Source organism: Talpa europaea, assembly GCF_964194135.1.
Source record: "Talpa europaea genome assembly, chromosome: 11".
Lineage (NCBI taxonomy): Eukaryota > Metazoa > Chordata > Mammalia > Eulipotyphla > Talpidae > Talpa > Talpa europaea.
Window position 1 is genome coordinate 58,003,203 of NC_140078.1, and position 19,439 is coordinate 58,022,641.

Here is a 19,439-nt window from a genome sequence, read left to right on the forward strand (position 1 = left end):
AAGTGATAGTACTGAGACTTACCCCTAGGCTACCAGGGAGGCCCTTGGGAGGCATCAATTTTGATTGGACACAGGACCAGTCACTCTGAAGCTTTGAAGACAAACCCCTTACCTTCTCGGCTTTGTTCTGCTGGAAGCACAGCACAGCTGTTGTGGTGTGTGTGTGAGCGTGATGCTGGGCGACAGTAGCTGACACTTTGAGCACATTCATTTCATGGGATCCTTTCTGACTTCATGGGGCGGTCTCATCTGGGAGCACCAATATCAAGGGTTGGCATCCCTCTTCCCACTGTTTCTTTTTCTAACTGACACCCCCACTCACTCCCAGTTTGAGCCACAAGTTCTTTCAGCCCTTTCCGTAGCTCCATGACCATCCCATCCAGCACTTTTCACCTTGAGATTTCCCTGCTTCCTTAATACATCTTCCACTGCTGTGTCTCCACATTTAGCTCTTTCATCTGAGCATCCAGAACCTTTCCTAGTTTCTTCTTTTTTTTAAGATTTATTTATTTATGCATACAAGAACTGGGGTACAGGCCAGTGGTGTGGGGGGTGAGAGGATTCACCAGAGACAGCAGGGAGCAGAACAAGCAGACTGACTGAAATCCACTGCTGAGGGGAGCAGCGGGAGAGACAGGAGAGGTCTGCTGCACCATGTGGGTATCTCCCTGGCCGGCTGGGGGTGGAACTCAGGCTGCAGAGGCTGTGGATAGCTTCACAGTGCTGTGCTTAACACCTTGCACCACCAGGGAGGCCCAGTTTCTTTTTAATATCATTTTATATCTTATTGTGATTACTTTTTATTCCCCATAAGCTGTAAGCTTTCTTTGGGTGTCTTGGTGACCACGCTCACCTTGCTTAGTATCTGGCATATGCACAGTAGCATTTTAGAAATCATGGTAACATACATCTGAAGAGGTGTGGTCCTTTATCTCTGAATCTGGACATTGTAAACCAATGTTACCTTAAAAATTTTTTTTCACAATCATGTGAAAGATTAGTCAGCTCAACCATACATTAGAAAGTACTAGCCAGGGGGGTAAGAGAAAGACCGTTACTCTTAGCCAAGCATCAGGATATCATCATCTGTGAAGTTTTTAACAATCGTCTGGCACATAATAGGTGCTCAATAAATAGCTGAGTCATGTTGTTCTGTATCCCTTAGAAGTTACTTTCAACAGTTACCTATAATGGGTTAGCCTTGTGTTTCCTCTGTTTTTAGCTCTTTTTCCCCTTCTTTTAATGCTTTCTGTTCATTTCTTTTCTGCCTCACAGTTAGAGAAAAACTATGTAAGCAAATCCCCTTTCTCAAGCAGGAAACCAGCAGACTTGTTTTAAATAATATACATGTTCTCTTTAAAAAAGTCTTTTGGTCTTCTGTCCTCAGTTCTCTGTGGACACCTCATGTTAACAAGTGTATTAATGATAGAAAGTCTTTGGTAAAATGTTTTTTATTGAAAAACAATCCAGAAAGGTAATGTGTAGTACATATTCTAGAGGCTCCACATTTGGGCCCCTGCAGCTGGGGTTAAGGCACCATAGCCTTAAGATTGTTGAACATGATTAGTTTTATGGATATATTGTTTTCAAAGTCTGTTTTGGGAATAACAGGATTTATATCCTTCTTTATGATTCATCAGGCTGCCTAAAAAATGGAATCTAGTCATGAAAAAATGTTTGCAGTGGGGCGTGCCACAAGATTTGTGTTTCTGGAATAGTGAAAAAGGGACAAAATCATCCATGAATCAGAGCCAAGGAGGCAGGACTTTTCCCTTCAGGGTGAAAGCATAAAGATTGCTTGGCTGTAGGGTGTACATTCTCTCCATTTTTATTTTGAAGAAGAGATGATTGAAATAGAAAATAGGCAGGTAAATACCTCATCAGAGTAAAAACAGTTGCATTGACTGAAGGCCAGAATCCAAAGAATAATGCAGGTTTGACATTGATGGTGTTTTACATGAACACAAAATAATATATAATATATCTAAGTCATAAGCATAGAGATTCTTCTTGAGCATATCTCAAGGAGTTTTTCAAGTGTGTTGCTGAAATTCACTTCCCAGTTTCTAAGCTAGTCCAATCAAAGTCAGCTAAATATCAACTACATGTTGATTTCAGACACTTCTGTGTACTAGACCCAGTGGTGAAGGCTATGGAGACCTTGTGTCACTTGGTGCTCACAGTATCCTGAGGTGTAGATACTAATATTTCCAATTAAAAATTTTTATTACTTTTAATTTTCATTATATATTTTGATTGTGTGCATACTCACCTGTCGGTGAGGGAAGCGAGACCTGGAGAGGTTCAACAACATAAATTCTTCAGATCTTGATCAGAAGTTCTAGCAGGTGAGCATAGCTGCTCATGTACCCTTGGCCCAGGAGTGCTTTGTCTTTATTTGGGGAAGGCCGCCCTCTTTGACCCCACATAGGAGGATGCACATGGAGTAGTAAGAGAAGACGAGGACACCCGCCTAACCTAGCCAGCCAGATCAGCTAAGTCAACCCTAGTGATCAATGAGGTGATAGGCAACAACCCAAATGGTTTCATGAGTGTGGTGACAGATGTTGGTCTTCTCAAGTCCACACCTCAGTCCTGATGTTTTCTCAGGTGTCAGAAGCTTAGTTCCAGTGGTTCTCAAACCAGTAGACATGAGATGATAGTAGGCAGCGTTTTAGATGTTACTTGAATATTTAATCCAATAGTGAGCAAAAGATTTTCTTTATATATTTGTAAGTCCTTACAATTATGTTAAGGAGAAAGTCTCAATTTGGTGCTTATTAGGTCTCTAACATTTCTCTAACGTCTATTAATCTCAGTCTGTAGTAAGAGCATACAGACCTCAGGCCCGGAGCCTGAGGTTTTAGAGAACATGAGATGACTGTGTTTGGTTTTGCCACATTTAGTTTTACTTACTTATACTTTATGGCATGGTGAAACTGATTCTTCACCCAAGGTAATGGTACATTTTTTTCTTTCAAAAAATTTTATAAACAGTAAAAATTCCCCTTTGAGGTGTATAGTTCTATTGGTTTGAGAAATACTAGTGGTTCAGTCAGCATGATAATCAGAATGCAGAACAGTTTTTGCCTCCTCATCTCTCCACTTTTCCCCCAGTTCCCTTGTAACCCATTTCTAACCCCACATCTGGAAATCACTGGTATATTCTCCACCCCTACAGTAGGTTTTGCCTTTTATATCATATACATGGACTCATATAGCATACAGCCTTTGGAGTCTGGCTTCCTTTTCATTTAGCACAGTGAACTTGGACTTATCCACATGGCTGTGTGTACAGCTATGGTTTTGTTTGCTACCTGGTATCTCATTGGAGGGTGTAGCACAGTTACCAATTGAAGGACATTTGGGTTGTTTTCTGCTTTGGGGTATTATACATAAAGCCGCCGCAAACATTTGTTTGTAGATTTTTATATGATTACATTTTTTTTAAGATTTATTTATATAAGAACCAGGGTACAGGCCAGATGTGCGGGAGGGTGAGAGGATCCACCAAAGACAGAGTGGGGAACAGAACAGGCAGACTGATTGAAATACACTGCTGTGGGGAGCAGCGGGTGAGACAAGAGAGGTCTGCTCGCCATGTAGGTTGCTCTGAGGCCGGCAGGGATTGAACTGGCACTGCAGAGGCTGCGGACAACTTCACAGTGCTGCGCTCAACCACCTGCGCCACCAGGGAGGCCCACATTTTTATTTCTTTAGGATAATTACCTATGAGTGTGTGACTGTTGGCTCAAATGGTAAATTTTGTTCATCTTTTTAACAAACTGCCAAGCTCTTTTCATAGTGACTGTATAATTTTGCCTCCTTACCAACAGTATATGAGAGTTCTAGTTGCTCCATATTTTTTTTACCAGCATTTGGTATTGTAAGATTTTTTAAGCCATCCTAGTAGGTGTGCTGTAGTTAAGCATTTTCTTTTTACATTGATATATTTAAGAATTTTTAAAAAGCTGTTTAATTAGAAAGGAAAATACTGAGTAACTAGTACTGTTGGCCCTCAGATATAGCAAAAGTTGTGTGACAGGTAGGTAACTGAGTGAATTTAACAAAAACTTTCAACTGTCTTTCTCATCCCCATTTACTGGAGAATGAGCAGCGTGACGATTTCTGGATATCTAATTTCCAGCAATGTAAATAGTTTTATTACAGAAAATGATCTCCTAACCCTGAGGCAGTTGAGGTGACTGTAATTATTTCTTGTCTCGTTGTTAGATTTTGATAAGCAGGACCCAAATTAACTAGTGAAATCAGTAGGTGGTTAACAATTTGATTTAGGGCAGATAGTGATTCTTCCATCAGCAACCTGGCCTTGAGACCCTTTAGACAGGTATTGATAGCTTACCTGGAAACCTGATGGTGTTGGGAACACATAGCCATGGGAACATTTTCAGTGCCTCATCACAAGGACTTTTTGGCTGCCTCACCTGAGTATTTCAAGAGACCTTGAGAAGCAGAAATAAAGCATAGGAGTGCTAAATCCAGTTTCCTTTCTGTGGCCATGGTTTGCAGAGTTTGAGGTGACTTTCTGATTTCCTTAGCAAGGGTCACTGAAGTCAGGCTCACTAAAAGTTTATGAAGCATAAAATGTGCATAAGAAGCAAGCATCCACTCAAGCTTCAAGGAATGAGCTTTTGGGGGCACTGCTAATTCATTCTGAGACATTCATTGGGGCATAGCTCAAATTAATTTGTTAAGTTATGAGCTAGTGGCAGAAAGGGTTGGTAGCATTCATTACTCTGGTGTAAATTTACTGGTAGTTTATTTTGGTTGGTATTGGATTTTTTTTTTCTGCTTTTTAATTATATTTTATTCATGTGTGTACACAGGGTTTCCTTGACTTTTTGCTGTTTTTCTGCACTCTTACACCCTAGAATTATTTCTCACCAACTCTGCCCCCGAAAGGACAGTTGTCACTATATACATTGTTAGGTATTTTAACACTTCAAATTGGTTCTGTTTAAGTGATGAACAGTTTGAGATTTAAGAAAGAAAACCAGGTATATCTCCTCAGCTTTATTTATAGTGTATTTACATGCTAGGACAAATGTCATCCATGGTGTGCTGTCAGACTATGAGATGAGAAACCTTGGGGCATACTGTTTTTTGCAATCACTTGAAGTCTATATTTTTGCACATTTTTGTGAGGACTAAGTTAATAATGAGGGTATTTGAGTAGGATACCCAAGTATCAGGTCTCTTAAAATTCTTCAAATAATTGTTTTATTCAGTGTATAAACTACCAAAAACTACATACATATCAGTACAATTCAGAGTATAAGAGGTATTCAAAGAAGGAAGTGATCATTTCATCACATTCCATTTCTCAGTGCACCCTCCTGTGGGTTCTCATTGTTAAAGGCTTTGTATTACTCCACCCATTCAACTCATAAAACGTGCAGTATCTATAGGATTCTTTTTTTTTACTTTCCAATAAAATACAGTGTTATTTTACATGTTACTCTCTAACTAGTTTGTGTCATTCAACTATAAACCATAGATATTTCTTCTGGTAATAGCATGTAGCTCTAACTGTTCTTTACATAGCAAAAATATATTCCTGATGGTGAATCTACCGTATTTCATTCATTCCCATAATAGCAGACACTCAGTTTTTGGTTTGGAAGGCTGCTTTTGTTTTGGTCCTTTGTTTTTGTTTTTGCTGCAAGCCATGCTGCCAGAAATATGTAAGCAGATTTTCTTCCTAAAAGACCACAGGCAATAGGAACCAAGCAGAATGTTGTTATAAAACATAGTTTGACTACATTGTTTTTCAAAGCATGTAAGAGATTTTAAAAGGAAGATTCTCTTGTGTGAATATAAGATATCTGCTGCTTAATATAAGGTTGTTTCTTGTAATTCTTGTGAGAGCTCCAAGAGCTTTGTGGGAATTGTACTGGACGTAGCTCAGTGTAGGGAACCCACACACCTTATGCTGTAGAGCTGCCCTGGCCAGTTCAGTTACTACTAGCCACATGTGGCTATTCACATTTGAAGTAATTACAGTTAGATACAATTTTAAATTCAGTTCCTCAGTCACACTTGCCACTTATCAATAACCACACATGGTTAGAGATTACCATATCAGACACCACAGACATGCAACATTTGCATTCTGGTTGAAAGTTCTACAGGACAGTGATGGTTTAGAAACAGGGACACCAACGCCTAACTGTCTGCATTCAAATCACAACTCTGCCCAGCTTACTTGTTTTGTGACCCTAGGCAGGTTGCTTTACCTCTCTGGGTTATCAATTTCTTCATCAGTAAAATGAGTATAAGAATAATCCTTACTTCCATGTTTCTTTCGAAGATTAAATGTAATAGCATTAAGTACTTAATACCTTGCCTGTGACATAAGTAAGCATCCAGTAAATGGAAGCTATAAATCTTTTCCTAGTATTTGATAATGTCTTTTCTTCTTCTTGAAGGCAGAGGTCTGCACTGTGTTTATTTGCTTAAGGCTAATAACTGCAAGACATTGTTGGCCCGATGTCTACCTCGAGAAGCAGACGGCAGTGTTTGGGGCTGTAGGAAACCCCAGTGTGTCAGTCTGGTTTTTTTTTAACATGCTGTCCCTGAAAAACATGATAGAATTTGTTTTACTTCTCTTCTGCCAGGAAGTAACCCTTCTGGCTTTGTTAGGAGCGTGGTTTGTAATAATTGTACCCACCCCAGATGGCTCCTGAAAACCCTTTGAAATGCCATCTGCCAGGCGTGTGTCCAGCCAGCAGCCTGTCATTCTACTGAAAGAAAAGAAGAGGCGGGGTCCCCTCCCAGGCCCTTTTCTCCCCAGAGTCACTGAATGGAGCCTGGTCTTGTTGGCACAGACCCAGCCCGGGTGCTCAGAGGATAACTGGGAGTAACCCTCCTGCTAGCCTGCAGAGTGGAAAGGTTTTGTCTGGGTAATAAACCCTGAAGGTTTTTTGGGTGGAGACTTAACCACTCCTCCCTCCCTTTCCCTGCAGCTTTAAGGCCATTCTAAACATATTTATACACATGGGAAAGTTGGATCTGTTCGTTTCATGTTTCCCTAAAATGTAGCATTTTTGTAGTTGTTGATTGTTTTTAATCCTTTCCGGAAATTAAGGCCCGGCAGTGATTGTTGTCTTTAAAATAAATCTGACAAATTTGTCTTGAAAACATGGTTGAAAGAAATGGCAAAGATAAGATGGCTCTAGGAAAAAGAAATAAAATCAACACTGTCTGGTTTGGGAAGACTAAAAATCCAATAAATCTTTTGTTTGGTTTTATTTATCCTCATCTTTTTGGGAGGTGGTGGTGGGGACATAGATTCAGCACATGGACTTTGGTATGGAGGTTGTGTATGAGAGTCGCCATCGAATATATTTATGACAGATCCTTTCACAGCAAGTTTCAAAGAGATTCTATTCTTGCTCTGCACTGGAATTTCCTAGTATGATGCACACTATTTGTGTTTTCAAATAGCTGACTGAATAGCTTTTTCACTTGGCTCCAAGACCTCACACTCTCCTCCATTGCTCCTGCCTTGCTGACTGCTGCCTCTTAGTCACCTTTGAGCATCTTCTTCTTTCTCCCAGTTTCTAAAACTTATAAGTTACGTGACCCAATTTTCCTGGCTTCCTTTTCAATGCTATCCCCTAGATTATAGCTTTGTGTCTCTTATCTTCAGATGCTAGTGGTTTACTTATTATTCCCATGTTTATGTCTCAGCCTCCACTCTGATCTTCAGACTTACAGTTTACAGCTCCCTACAGCTAAATGTCTGATAGGTATCTCAAACTTTGTGGGTTAAGCAAAAGGAACTCATAATCCGAAACTACTTTCCCAATCTTGAACTCTATAAATGGGACAACCCACGTATCCAGGTCAAAAAATAAGATGGCAATCGCTATTCTTCTCATTTTCTTGTGCACTATATCCACTTCATAAGCAAATTCTGCTTCAAAAGATAGACCTTGCATGGCTGATGGATTGCTGAACTTTTTTTTTCTGTCTTATAGACCCTGTTACTTTATTTAAAATATTTCCGTTTTGTAAGAGAACTCTTTCCTTTTCTTACTACTTTCTCCCCACTATTCTTGTTCATGCTCTGATTTTTTTCTCACTAGACATTGCACTAGTCACCTGTAGGGTAAGGTAAAAGGTATCAGGCTTTTCTGCCCTCCCGCCATTAGTATAAATGACGGAACCCTGCGGTCCTGAATGCATGCCTGATGGGGAGCACCTGGAGTAGGGTGTGGGCCTAGGTAGATGGGATTCACCTGGGCTGAGACTGGACTTTTTAAGGGCGGCGTCACGGGCATGCCAGAAGAAGCTGAGAGAAAGAGAAGCCGAGAGAAGAAGAAAAGCAGAGAGAATGCCAGAGAGCCCAGATAGAGTGAGGATTTGCTGGGGCCTTCTCTTTCTCTCGGCTTCTCTTTCTCTCAGCTTCTTCTGGCATCCCCGTGACGCCGCCCTTAAAAGCCCAGTCTCAGCCCAGGTGAATCCCATCTACCTCAGCCCACACCCTACTCCAGGTGGCCGCCATCAGGCATGCATTCAGGACCGCAGGGTTCCGTCATCTATCCTGATGGCGGGAGGGCAGAAAAGCCTGAAACCTTTTACCTTACCCTACACCACCTAACTGCTTCTGGTTTTGCCCACCTACTCCTGCCACTCTGCCCATTGCCAATTTCCTGCAAAACTCAATGATCTTTGAGAAAAGAATCATGACATCACCCTTTTCAAAACTCTTTAGTGACTTCCAATCATCCCTATAGTAAAATAGGAAGTGTTTCCTGTGGCCCACATGATCTGGCCCTTGCTTTCATTTCCAACCTCTTTTCCATTGCTCTGCCACAATTACTTTAACCTTTTTGCCCTTCCCACAACATGCAAAGCTTTATTCCCACATTGAATCCCTTTGCCCTCCCCTGTCAAGACACTATCCCCAACACCTTTTCAAGGCTCTCGGTTTAGATGACATATCCTAAGCCAGGCTTTTCCTAATCACTTATCTAAAACTGCTTCCCTACTCCCCACATTGCTTCCTTCCTCAAACACACTCTCCATCCGTTAACCTATATCTCCTATGGAACTATTTCCCCTGAAAGCGTACGCTCCCACCTGCAGTTCACATACACATCTATTTTCTTTCTCTCATAATAAAATAAAAATGCCACCAGGGAAGGAGCTTTGTCTTGTTTATCAGTTTTTCTCCAGAGTCTTTTTTTTTTTTAATAGAGGCATGTTTTATTTATTTGTTTGTTTGTGTTTATACAAGCACTGGGTACAGTCAGAAGCGCGGGAGGGTGAGAGAATTCACCAGAGCCAGAGCAGGGAGCACAACAGGCAGAAGGACCGAAGTACACTGCTGAGGGGAGCAGCGGGCGGCAGGAGAGGTCTGCGCGCCATGTGGGACCCTCCTCCGGTGGCTGGGGAGCAGCCGGGGATCGAACCGGCGCTGCAGAGGCCGTGGGCAGATTCGCAACCCAGTGCTCAACCGCTGCGCCACCGGGGAGGCCCCTTTCTCCAGAGTCTTAATTAGTGCCTTGCTGGTGTTGGGGCCTCAGTAGATATTTATTAAATAGATGCACCATTACAAAATAAGATATATATAATTATATACATATATGACGTGAATTATAACATTCTCTTGACTCATTTCATTCAAGCAATGATCTAAACTATAGTGGCTGCTAGTGATTTTGAGCCAAGCCCTCTAAAAGAATAATCTCATTCAATATACACAGCAAACCTACTGTGTGGGTACCATTATTTTCCCTATTTCGTAGTAAGGAACTGAGAAGTAACAGAAATTAAGGAACAACATACCCAGGACTGTGAGTTGGGGAGCCAGCCCATGAGCCCATTATTCTCATGCTAGATCCATGCTCATCAATAGTATGATATACTTTATGTTTCTGCAGTACCTACTATGTGCTTGACACTGGAGGTATAAATTTAAAATTTGTAAGGGACTTGTCATCCTCTGGTGAGGCAGAAATGGGGACAAATTCAGAAACAGTACAAGAGTAGACTCTGAACATGACTCAGACAGGCTTCCTGAACGGTAGCAATAGGAGCTTGATACACAAACACTGTATTACTACTATTTGATGGACATTTGCAATATTTGTAGGGCTCAAATTTCAGATCCTAGACTAATTGGGTTCACATAAAAATGTATTTAGTCTCATTAAAATATGCAACAAGGTTTGAGTTTTTCACCGAGCATTCTGTAGTTGCACTGTAGTTATGTGGCCATGATCATTCATATAAGCACATCATCAGAGACTGTGCTTTGTAGGAAATTTAGAGCCACTAGGTACATGCATTTGGTTGGTTACTTTAAAGTTCCTAGAAATAGGAGGAAATCCATGCTTATTATGTTCCTGGGAGCAGAGAAAAATCCTTATTTATTATATAGGAAACATTGACCCCAGAGAACCATAGGTAACAGTTGGTACCTTGGAAGTAAACTATTGTTGACCAGATCCCTAACTCGATTATAGCAGCAGAAATGGGGTGGTTTTTTTTTCCTTTTTTGTCTACTATGCTATTTAACATAGGTTCCTACTCTGGAATACATAATTGCTTCTTGTTTATTTTTTTATTTTTAATTTTTTTGATAAACTATAAATCCTGCTTTGCTTCTGTTCTTTTAGTTGAGCGACTGAGCTAAAATGATAGTACTACGTACAGCCCAGCACCTGACTTGGAGGAAATAAATACTGTGATTTCTATATTTCATAAGAGGAATTATTATATTTACTAGTTACTGAGAAAGTGACCAGATTAAGTGGAGATTTTTCCAGCAAATGCAATGTCCTTTCTCTCCAGTTAGAATTTATGGGTGGCCTCTTTTTGCCAAACGTATTAATTACATGGAGAGCAGCAGCATTTTAATCCCTGGGAGATGTCTAACCACAGATCTTGAGCAATCCATTTCTCTAGTGATGTGTTTATGCAGTGGGTGTCATTTTCTTCAAAGGGCTTATTACATTAGAACTTGCCGGATGTACCAGAGAATACAAGAATTTCGAGGTCTGTGATAAAAATATAAACCCCTTAGGCTCCAAGCTTAAGGTGGATAACATCTTAGTATTTACTAGCGTCCTGAAAGCTGCTGATTGTGAATGTTTTCTATATAAAATCTGGCTCACCATTTTTATTCAGTACATTCTTTTAAAAATGACAGAACACTTCCCAGGTTCCCTAGCTGTGCCTGGTTTCTTCTTTCTGCTCTTTGAAGCATCCTGACACCAGAGGGTAGAATGAGGATGCTGTTCTATTAGAAAGAAGTTGCCTGGTCCCTGTTTGGGCAGATAGGTCTGCAGAATCTTGGGTTGTCTAACTTACTGAACAGGTTATTTTAATTACACCTGGATGTGGAGCTTCTTATTTTAGTTGACTGATGGTTTCTTGTGCCTTTGTCTTGTCTGATACAGGCACAACCCGATCTCCAAGAGAAGGAGAAGTGCCTGGCGTGGACTATAACTTTCTGACTGTGAAGGAGTTCTTGGACCTCGAACAGAGCGGGACGCTTCTGGAAATTGGCACCTATGAAGGTGAGCTTATCTGAATGGCAGCAAGAAGGCTGACTGTCTCCAGGGCACCTCAGAAGAACGAGGACCATCTAGACAGCTTATGAACTAGAGAAGTCTGAAAAACAATAGGAGGTTACACTTGACTGTATTGTGTTAATAATATTAATATGGTATATGAGAGAAAACTTTAAGGGACTCTTTAAAAATGTTTTTTTTTTTCTCTTCCAGGAGTTTTCTCTTTTGATTTGTTAATGTAAACATATAGATTGTCTTTTAATATGGGTATGTGTTCTATTAGAAAGAAGAGTAAGAAAATTCAGTGTCAATGACAAAATGTCACCATATCATTAGTGTTTTTTTTAATCTAGAGGGAACATCATTTTTACCACTAATTGGTTTTTAATGTTTATTTTTGAGTAAAAATTGCACTCCTCTGAAATTTTGTTATGTAAAAATGCAAGGAGGCATGTATCTATCTATACACACAAGTATATTTTTATATGTTTTCTTATTTCTTCCCTGCTTTGCACAAAATGTAGTATACCAACAAGGTGGTACACAGAATGAAAACAATGTTCTTTTTATTTACTGGTATGTCTCATGGGTCTTTAGAGTTAAGTAATAAAACCTTTCTTATGTTCTTGTTTAAGTGGCTATATAATCTCTTTGTGTGAGCATACCGTAATGTATTTAACTGCTTTCTTGTGTATAAGCATTAGGTCATTTTCAGTTTTTTAATTTCAAAAATACTGCTCCAGCAAAAAGCATAGATATGTTATTTCACACTGGTGAAAATATATATCTAAAGGATGAGATCCCATGTATGGGGTTGCAAGATCAATGCCAAATGTAAGAGGAAAAATTAAATTTACATTAAAAAAAACAGTATAGCTTGTTTGCTCTTTGAAATGTCATTATTTGAGACAGAGGGTTTACTATACTCTTATCTATGTCAAATTATTAACTTAATTACATTAATATGCTATGTGTATAAACTCAGGATTTGGATTTATTGGTGTGCTTGTAAACTCAGAATTTGGATTTATTGATCAGTCACATGGATATTTTAAAGATTAGACTTAAAAACAAAAGGTAAATACACAGTCAAGACTTTATAGCTTGGAGATAATAAACCCTGGGCGAGGCAATGGCTAACAGTCAGGTAATGATCATGAATCTTAGGCATCCTGATTCTGCTTTATTTTACACCCTGTAGGAAGGAAAAGAGTGTTATCTTTGTACCCACTACTTATTTCTTGTGAATATATGTGGAACACTGTTTAAATGTTAATCTAATTCCTGGTTGTAAACTCAGGAATATTTCCTTTCATTATTGCTAATTATCAGTTGTCTCAGCTTCATACAGGTGTTGGGGTGGTTGGTGGTTTAGAGAAATCTGAGATCATCCCTAGAAGTAACAATTCAGAACGGTCTGGGGGTGAGCTGAGGGGAGGAAGAAGGCTGAGTGGATGTACCAGGAGCTTCTTCAACATGTTGTCTTGTGCACATGAATCTATTAAAAATTGAAGTGACTTGAGAATAGAGCAGGTGTGAATCTTCTTTGGTTAGGAGAAAATGAATTGCCCTTATCTGAAATCATTTACCATGTCCATCTGGGGAGCTTGAGTCCCCTAATATAAAAAAATACATATTTGCATTTTTTGGAGAGATTAAGAGTGAAACGGGCTGGACAAAGTCAGAAGAGTATTGGGTTGAAAAGGAAAATCAAATCGTGTGACTTGGGCAACAATTTATTTGCATAGTGGGAAAAGGGAAATAAATTCTTTTTATTGAGATATTTGCACTGTGGGTGTTATATAGGTGGATTCACTTTGTCTTCCCATTTAATTTTGTCACTGCAACATTGGTACCTGTTCTCACCAAATTTCTAGACGGGGTTGCTGAGGCCAGGTAGCATTTAGGAATTTTTTCAAGATTGTAAAGCTATTTCTACAATGCTAGAGCCAGGAAGAAAACCCAGCTTAGTTCAACTTTCAGATCCCACACTCTTTCCTGAAAACCCCAGGAAGAAGATCCTGAATATAACCAAAAAGTTGTAGAAATAGCCCATTCGTATTTGAACCTAACTTGCTGGAGCGGTGCATCAGGGAAATGCTTTTCACAGAATGTATACTCGTCTTATATGAAACTGCCTGAATGTTGCTCAGTTACTTTCAAGTTGAAATTTTCTCAGGCCCAGGATTAATCCATTCCATTTTCAAGCCATTTGGTGGTACAGCATTCTTCAGCCCTTGACCTTTTAGCTGTATAATTTCTCCACCTTATAAAACAGCTCATCCTTTTTGGAACCAATTGTAGTTTATTATGTTGACTCTTACAAGCTGAAAGCTAAATGGAATTTTTATTAAATGCCAGGTAGTGTTTTAGGAATGGGGCTGGATACACCTTGAGAGAGCGTCCTATGTCTACCTCCCCGGGACTCGCCCTGCGAGTGTAGCTGCTGTTGCTTAGACACTGAGGATTGTGCGGGCTTGGCTGAGGCCCTGCCTGAGTCTGAATCTTAGCCCCTCTGCTGTTGAGCTGGTTGCCCTCTGGCAAGTTGCTTAATGCTCCATGTCTCCATTCTCCCTTTGGTAAAATGAGAATAATAATAGTGTTTCCTCATAGGTAGGATTAAGTGAGACAATAATTGGAAAGGGCTGAGCACAGCATCTGACACATGCAAACTCTCAATCAGCCTAGCTTTTATATTTACACACACGACTGGCCCAAAATTGCCACCCTAGTGGATTCCCTCCCCCTTCGGTTAGTCAGTAAACCAGTGAATTTGTCAATAAAATATCTTTATTTACTTCATAGTTACTCACCATCTTTTTTCCCGGCTCCGGTTTTTTTTCCAGTGAGGAAAAAGTGTGCCACAAAAGACACCTATTGAAAGCCACAAAACCCACAATGTGAAGCAAGACACTTAAAACATTTGTGAAGAAGAATAAATGTACATGATGGAATATTTCATATAGTAAAGAACTTAGAGTATTTAAATCCATATTGCTTCTCCTCCTCCCCACAGATAACACTATTAAAGTGCACAAGAAGCTTTATTCAAATAATCACAGAAATAAATGTGCTTGTAAGTGTGTGAGAATCTTTAAAGGAGACCATGTTGTTGAGAGTGATTGAGGTGATTTCTGATGGGTGAGCTGAAGTTAGTCTGTGGAGATTCACAAAACTTACACACAAATGGCATAAACCATTGTCTTCTTGTTTATTACTCTATCCTTGGCCTTTGCAATTAACATTTCTTAGCAGTCTTTCTGCATTACCCCATACAGTTCCACCTCATTCTTTGCAAATTCTGCACATCTTCCCAATATGTGAATACACATAATTTATTTAGCCATCCCCTTGCAGGTATACATCTAGGGTAGACTTACCCTCTTTTTAGTGTTTTTTTTTTTTCAATTTATTTATTTTTGCTTACAAGAGCTGGGGTATAGACCAGAGGTGCAGGGTGGCGAGAGGATTCACCAGAGACAGAATGGGGAGCAGAACAGTTGGACTGACTGAAATATACTGCTGAGGGGAGCAGTGGGTGAGACAGGAGAGGTCTACTATGCTATGTGGGTAGTACGGCAAATGCTGCAGTGGCTGAGACTTAACCCCTGTGCCACCACAAGGGCAGTGGTGAGACAACCCCTTGTGCCACCACAGAGACCCCCCTTTTTGATATTTTGCAAATAATGCTGCAATGGACATCCTGTGCAAATATCAGTATGCTACTTTGAATGTGTCTATAGGATAAGTTCTTGTCTGTGCAGATTTTGTTGTTGTTCTTTACATTTTAAAAGGACAGGCTTAATTAGGAAAAGGAGAAAGAAAGAAGCACTTGCAGTGTCACAGGCAGGCAGGAGAGCTGCATTTGGCAGTGAAGTTATAAAGCACAACCTTTTAAATGTACACACCAGCTCTTTTCAACAATTATTTATTAAGCATTTCCTTAGACATTCTCCTGAGGCATGGCATACAATATACAGGGCAGAAGACCAAAAACAGCTCTGCTTTTGCAAGTGTTTATCTTTCTTGGTTATTTTTGTCAGCATTTGTCCAGTGTATACGATGTGCTGATGTTCTTCAAAGTACATTGTATGCACCAACTCATTTAATTCCTCCACAGTCCTATCAAACGTGGACTTTTTTTATGCCCATTTTACAGAAGAGGCGTGTAAGGCAGGGAGATGCCAGCTGTCTTTTCTAGTTTCCCTTGGCAAGCCTGAGATAGAGGCAAGATTGAAATGCAGGCTGTGTGGCTCCAGGGCTAACACTGTGTTCCTGCAGTCTGTGAGGTAATTACATTTAAACAGTTTCAAAAGAAGTGATGAGTATGGGGAGAAGGGGCTGTGGCTTGCTCCAGAAACAAATGCCACTTTGGGCACTGCCTCTAAGCTCACATCAGAGAAGCCCCTCTGCAGAGGTGACCTTTGAAATCAATCTTGTCATGATATCTTGAGGTCAGCCAAGAGACTGGTGGGCCCTGTTTTAGTTTTGAATTCAGCACTGGCCATGAATGTTGGGAAGGAGGGGATAAAGCCCTGCCTGTCTCCTTTTGAACCGGTGCTGTCCGATAGCCTTTCTGCAGTGGTCAGCATTCTGAGCTGTTCAGTGTGGTAGCCACTATTCACATACATGTTGCTATTGTGATTGGACAACTGAGTTTTTAATTTAATATAAACTAATTTAAATAGTCACATGTGGGTGATGATTGCCGTATTTTACAATGCAATTCTAGAATAACAACCTCTGAAAGGAACAATGAAGACCTATTAAAGAAGATTTTCCCCTTCTTGTCCAGCAGACTTCAGAGAGATAAGCAAATCTTTAAGAGTCAAGCTTCTTTTAAAAAGCATAATTCTGAACCCACCCAAGATGTTGCTGCGGAGAAGCGGTGATCTTCTGTGGACATATTCAGCAACATGATAAGGCAGACAAGTAGAGCAAACCAGCAAAACTCAGACATAATGACCTCTCAGAATATTCTTTCAGGCCCAATGTCTGTTTAAGGTTTAGAATTGCAGGGTTGTAGGATTATAAAGCTGGAAATACAGGAAAGCACTTCTCTTCACATGACAGAATTGAGATCCAGACAGAAACTGGTCTAATTCACTTACGGGAATTGGGGACAAAGCCTGGCCAAATGCCACCACCCCATCATCTCACAGGCCAGACTGGGGATGCCAGCATTTCCTGTACCTGCTGCCTGGAAATTGACACTTTCATAGACTCTACTGCTAGTTTGTTTGTTCATTCATTTATTCATTAAAGGTGAAATGCTGAGTAAAGCCAGATGTGATCATTGTCCTTATGGGTCTTAACAAAATAGTGCAGAAGGAGCATTATTCAGATAATCATAGAAATAAATGTACTTATAAGCATGCTAGAATCTATCAGGGAGACCATAAAGTGGAGTAATTATTGAGGTGAGTCCTGATGGATGAACTGAAGTTAGGTTGTTAGATTTAACAAATAACGATACACAAGTCTATTTCATTCAGCGTAACTCCAGATGGAGTTAGCTTTGGACTGGGGTGGCGGTGGTGATAAGTCTGTTGAATATTAAGCTATTTATGTGACTAGAAAGTTTATCTTGGTAATGCACTGGTTATTGTAAGAAGGGGATAGAAGAAGCAGATGGTGATAGTTTAGTCCCCTTAGGATGACCGCTAGTTTCTTTCTTACATAACTGAATAGATGCTGTTATCAGCATTTACTGCTGAGTAAAGAAACACAGGGAAAGGACAGGTTTAGTTGGGGCTAGGGATAGGACAGGAGCTCCACAAGGAAATTCTCCACCCCAGCAATGATGCTCAGATTTGCCTAACCTCCAAAAGAATAGAGGCCCTTCCTGGTTATGTAAGGCATCTAACTATCATCCCTCACAAGGCATAAAAGTTATTAGTGGAAATCATAATTGATCTCTGCTTTGCAATTTGAACCAATTCCTCATTCTGTCAGTAGACAGAGTGGATATCAAGGTAAAGAAGTCGGGAGTAAATGTGACTTTCCTCCTTGGCACAGCTTCCTTATGGTGACACTGAGCTAATTTATTTGCTGTGGTGCTTAAAATAAATCAGCTGAACCATCTCCCTTTTGCCTTGCTTTTATTTTCCCTCTGTTGACATTTTCTCCCAGCGAGACAGGTTGCTGCCTCGGCCAGCCCTGGGGACTTCTCTAGGAGAGAATTTACAAGGGATGAACTATTCTGTGGGGGTGCTTCCAAACATGCTTGTTTTACAAATGCCTCTGGGTAGAAGAGGCTGGTTATACACTTTGAGCATTGCAAAGGTTTTCCCTCAGCATGGAAGTGAAGTGCCAGTGTGACATTTCAATTGGAGTTATGGGTTGCATATTTCTGCATATTAAATAGGAAAGGGAATATCAGCATTCAATAATGTTATTGTTTTGCTCTCTAGAAGGTCTGCACAAAAGCAGCTGTCAAGAGTATACTTTTGCAGGACACAGAGATAAAGCAGGGGTGAAGGGAGTTCTTAGTTTTCATTGAAGAAAACGAGATCTTCTGGAGTCTTGTTCTTTGGCATGCCTTGGAAGCTTTCTGTCATGATAAGCTCTGTTGGCCTACTCTGCCATGGAATGTTCTCTCTTGATAATGAAAGTAACCAAAGGGAATCGATACTGAAATTGGCTGTCCCTCTGCATATGAAGATGAGGAGAACAAGGCCCAGGGAAGTTTTGCTTAGGTCTCTGCTCAGAGATCCCCAAAGATTCTGGTAGTTGAAAGCATATGGAGACAGACATCTGTGCTCAAATGCCAGTCATCATTTATTAATTGTGTGAATGTCAGATTCTCATTTGAAAATGAGGCTGTTGATGCCACCCATAGGATTGTTAGTAAAAATTAGAGTAAGTGAATACATGGGTAGTGACTTGATACATGCATTTAAAGGTTACTTTTTGAAATACTGTTCTGTGAATATGTATTTTAATCGCAATATCCTCTTCTACAGCTTAGAGCTTTTATTTGTCCATGACTTCAGGAACAATTTTAGACCACTTATGTTTCATACATGGTGACATTGTACCAAGCAAAAAACTGAGTATTTTTTTTTAAAGATTTATTTATTTATACAAAAACTGGAGTGCAGGTCAGAGGCTTGGGAGGGTGAGATAATTCACCAGAGAGAGGTGGGAGCAGAACAGGCAGACAACCGAAATACACTGCTGAGGGGAACAGCGGGTGAGACAAGAAATCTGCTCGCCATGTGGGTTTCTCCCTGGCCGGCCAGGAATCAAACCCACGCTGCAGAGGCTCTGGACAGTTTCACAGGGCTGCGCTCAACCCGCTGCGCCACCGGGGAGGCCCGAAACTGAGTATTTTAAATACATTATCTAATTTAATCTTCATAAAAGCCCTTTATTATTGTTCTTATCTTCAATTAATACCATGGGAATGGAGGCTGAAGAGATTCCTTACCTTGCTCCGTGTCACAAAACGATTAACTTATGTTGCTCTCTTGGTCTTATATTAAAAGCCAAATGGCAGTGGGAAAAGTAAGCACCCAATTATAGGACATTGGCTAATTGTCCACTTGTGCTGCAAGTCATATTATTGCAGGGTGTGTGTGTTGGGGGGAGGGGAGATATGGACAGGACGAGTAAAAAGAAAATGATGGGAATTTTATGAATGATACCATCATGTGTTAAGCAAGCAAGCGGCAAAGTGAAGTGATGCAGATCAGAGGTAATTCAGATATAATTGATGGACTGGAAAGAAACTGCCGTGAGTCATGCCATTAAAAACCAGATCTACAATATAGGTATTAAGGAGGATCCCAGGCTGGAATTCATGTCTGCATTTGTTCTTTTACTCATTCTGCAAAGAGTTGCTAAGTGACAGTCTGTCTCCAGTACTGTGTTAGATGCAGGAGTGACAAA

The 19,439-nt window shown here is 40.3% G+C and overlaps 1 protein-coding gene across 13 annotated transcripts in view; it reads left to right on the forward strand.

Annotated features, from left to right (window-relative positions):
- Window positions 1–19,439, forward strand: part of MAGI1 (membrane associated guanylate kinase, WW and PDZ domain containing 1) — a gene marked incomplete at both ends in the record, with an annotated part of 646,110 nt that overhangs the window by 507,478 nt on the left and 119,193 nt on the right. For all 13 annotated transcript variants that reach the window (XM_084248125.1, XM_084248136.1, XM_084248135.1 and 10 more), the window contains one exon: window positions 11,433–11,552. In XM_084248125.1, the coding sequence (XP_084104251.1) occupies window positions 11,433–11,552 (120 nt within the window). The remainder of the gene's footprint in view (window positions 1–11,432; window positions 11,553–19,439) is intronic.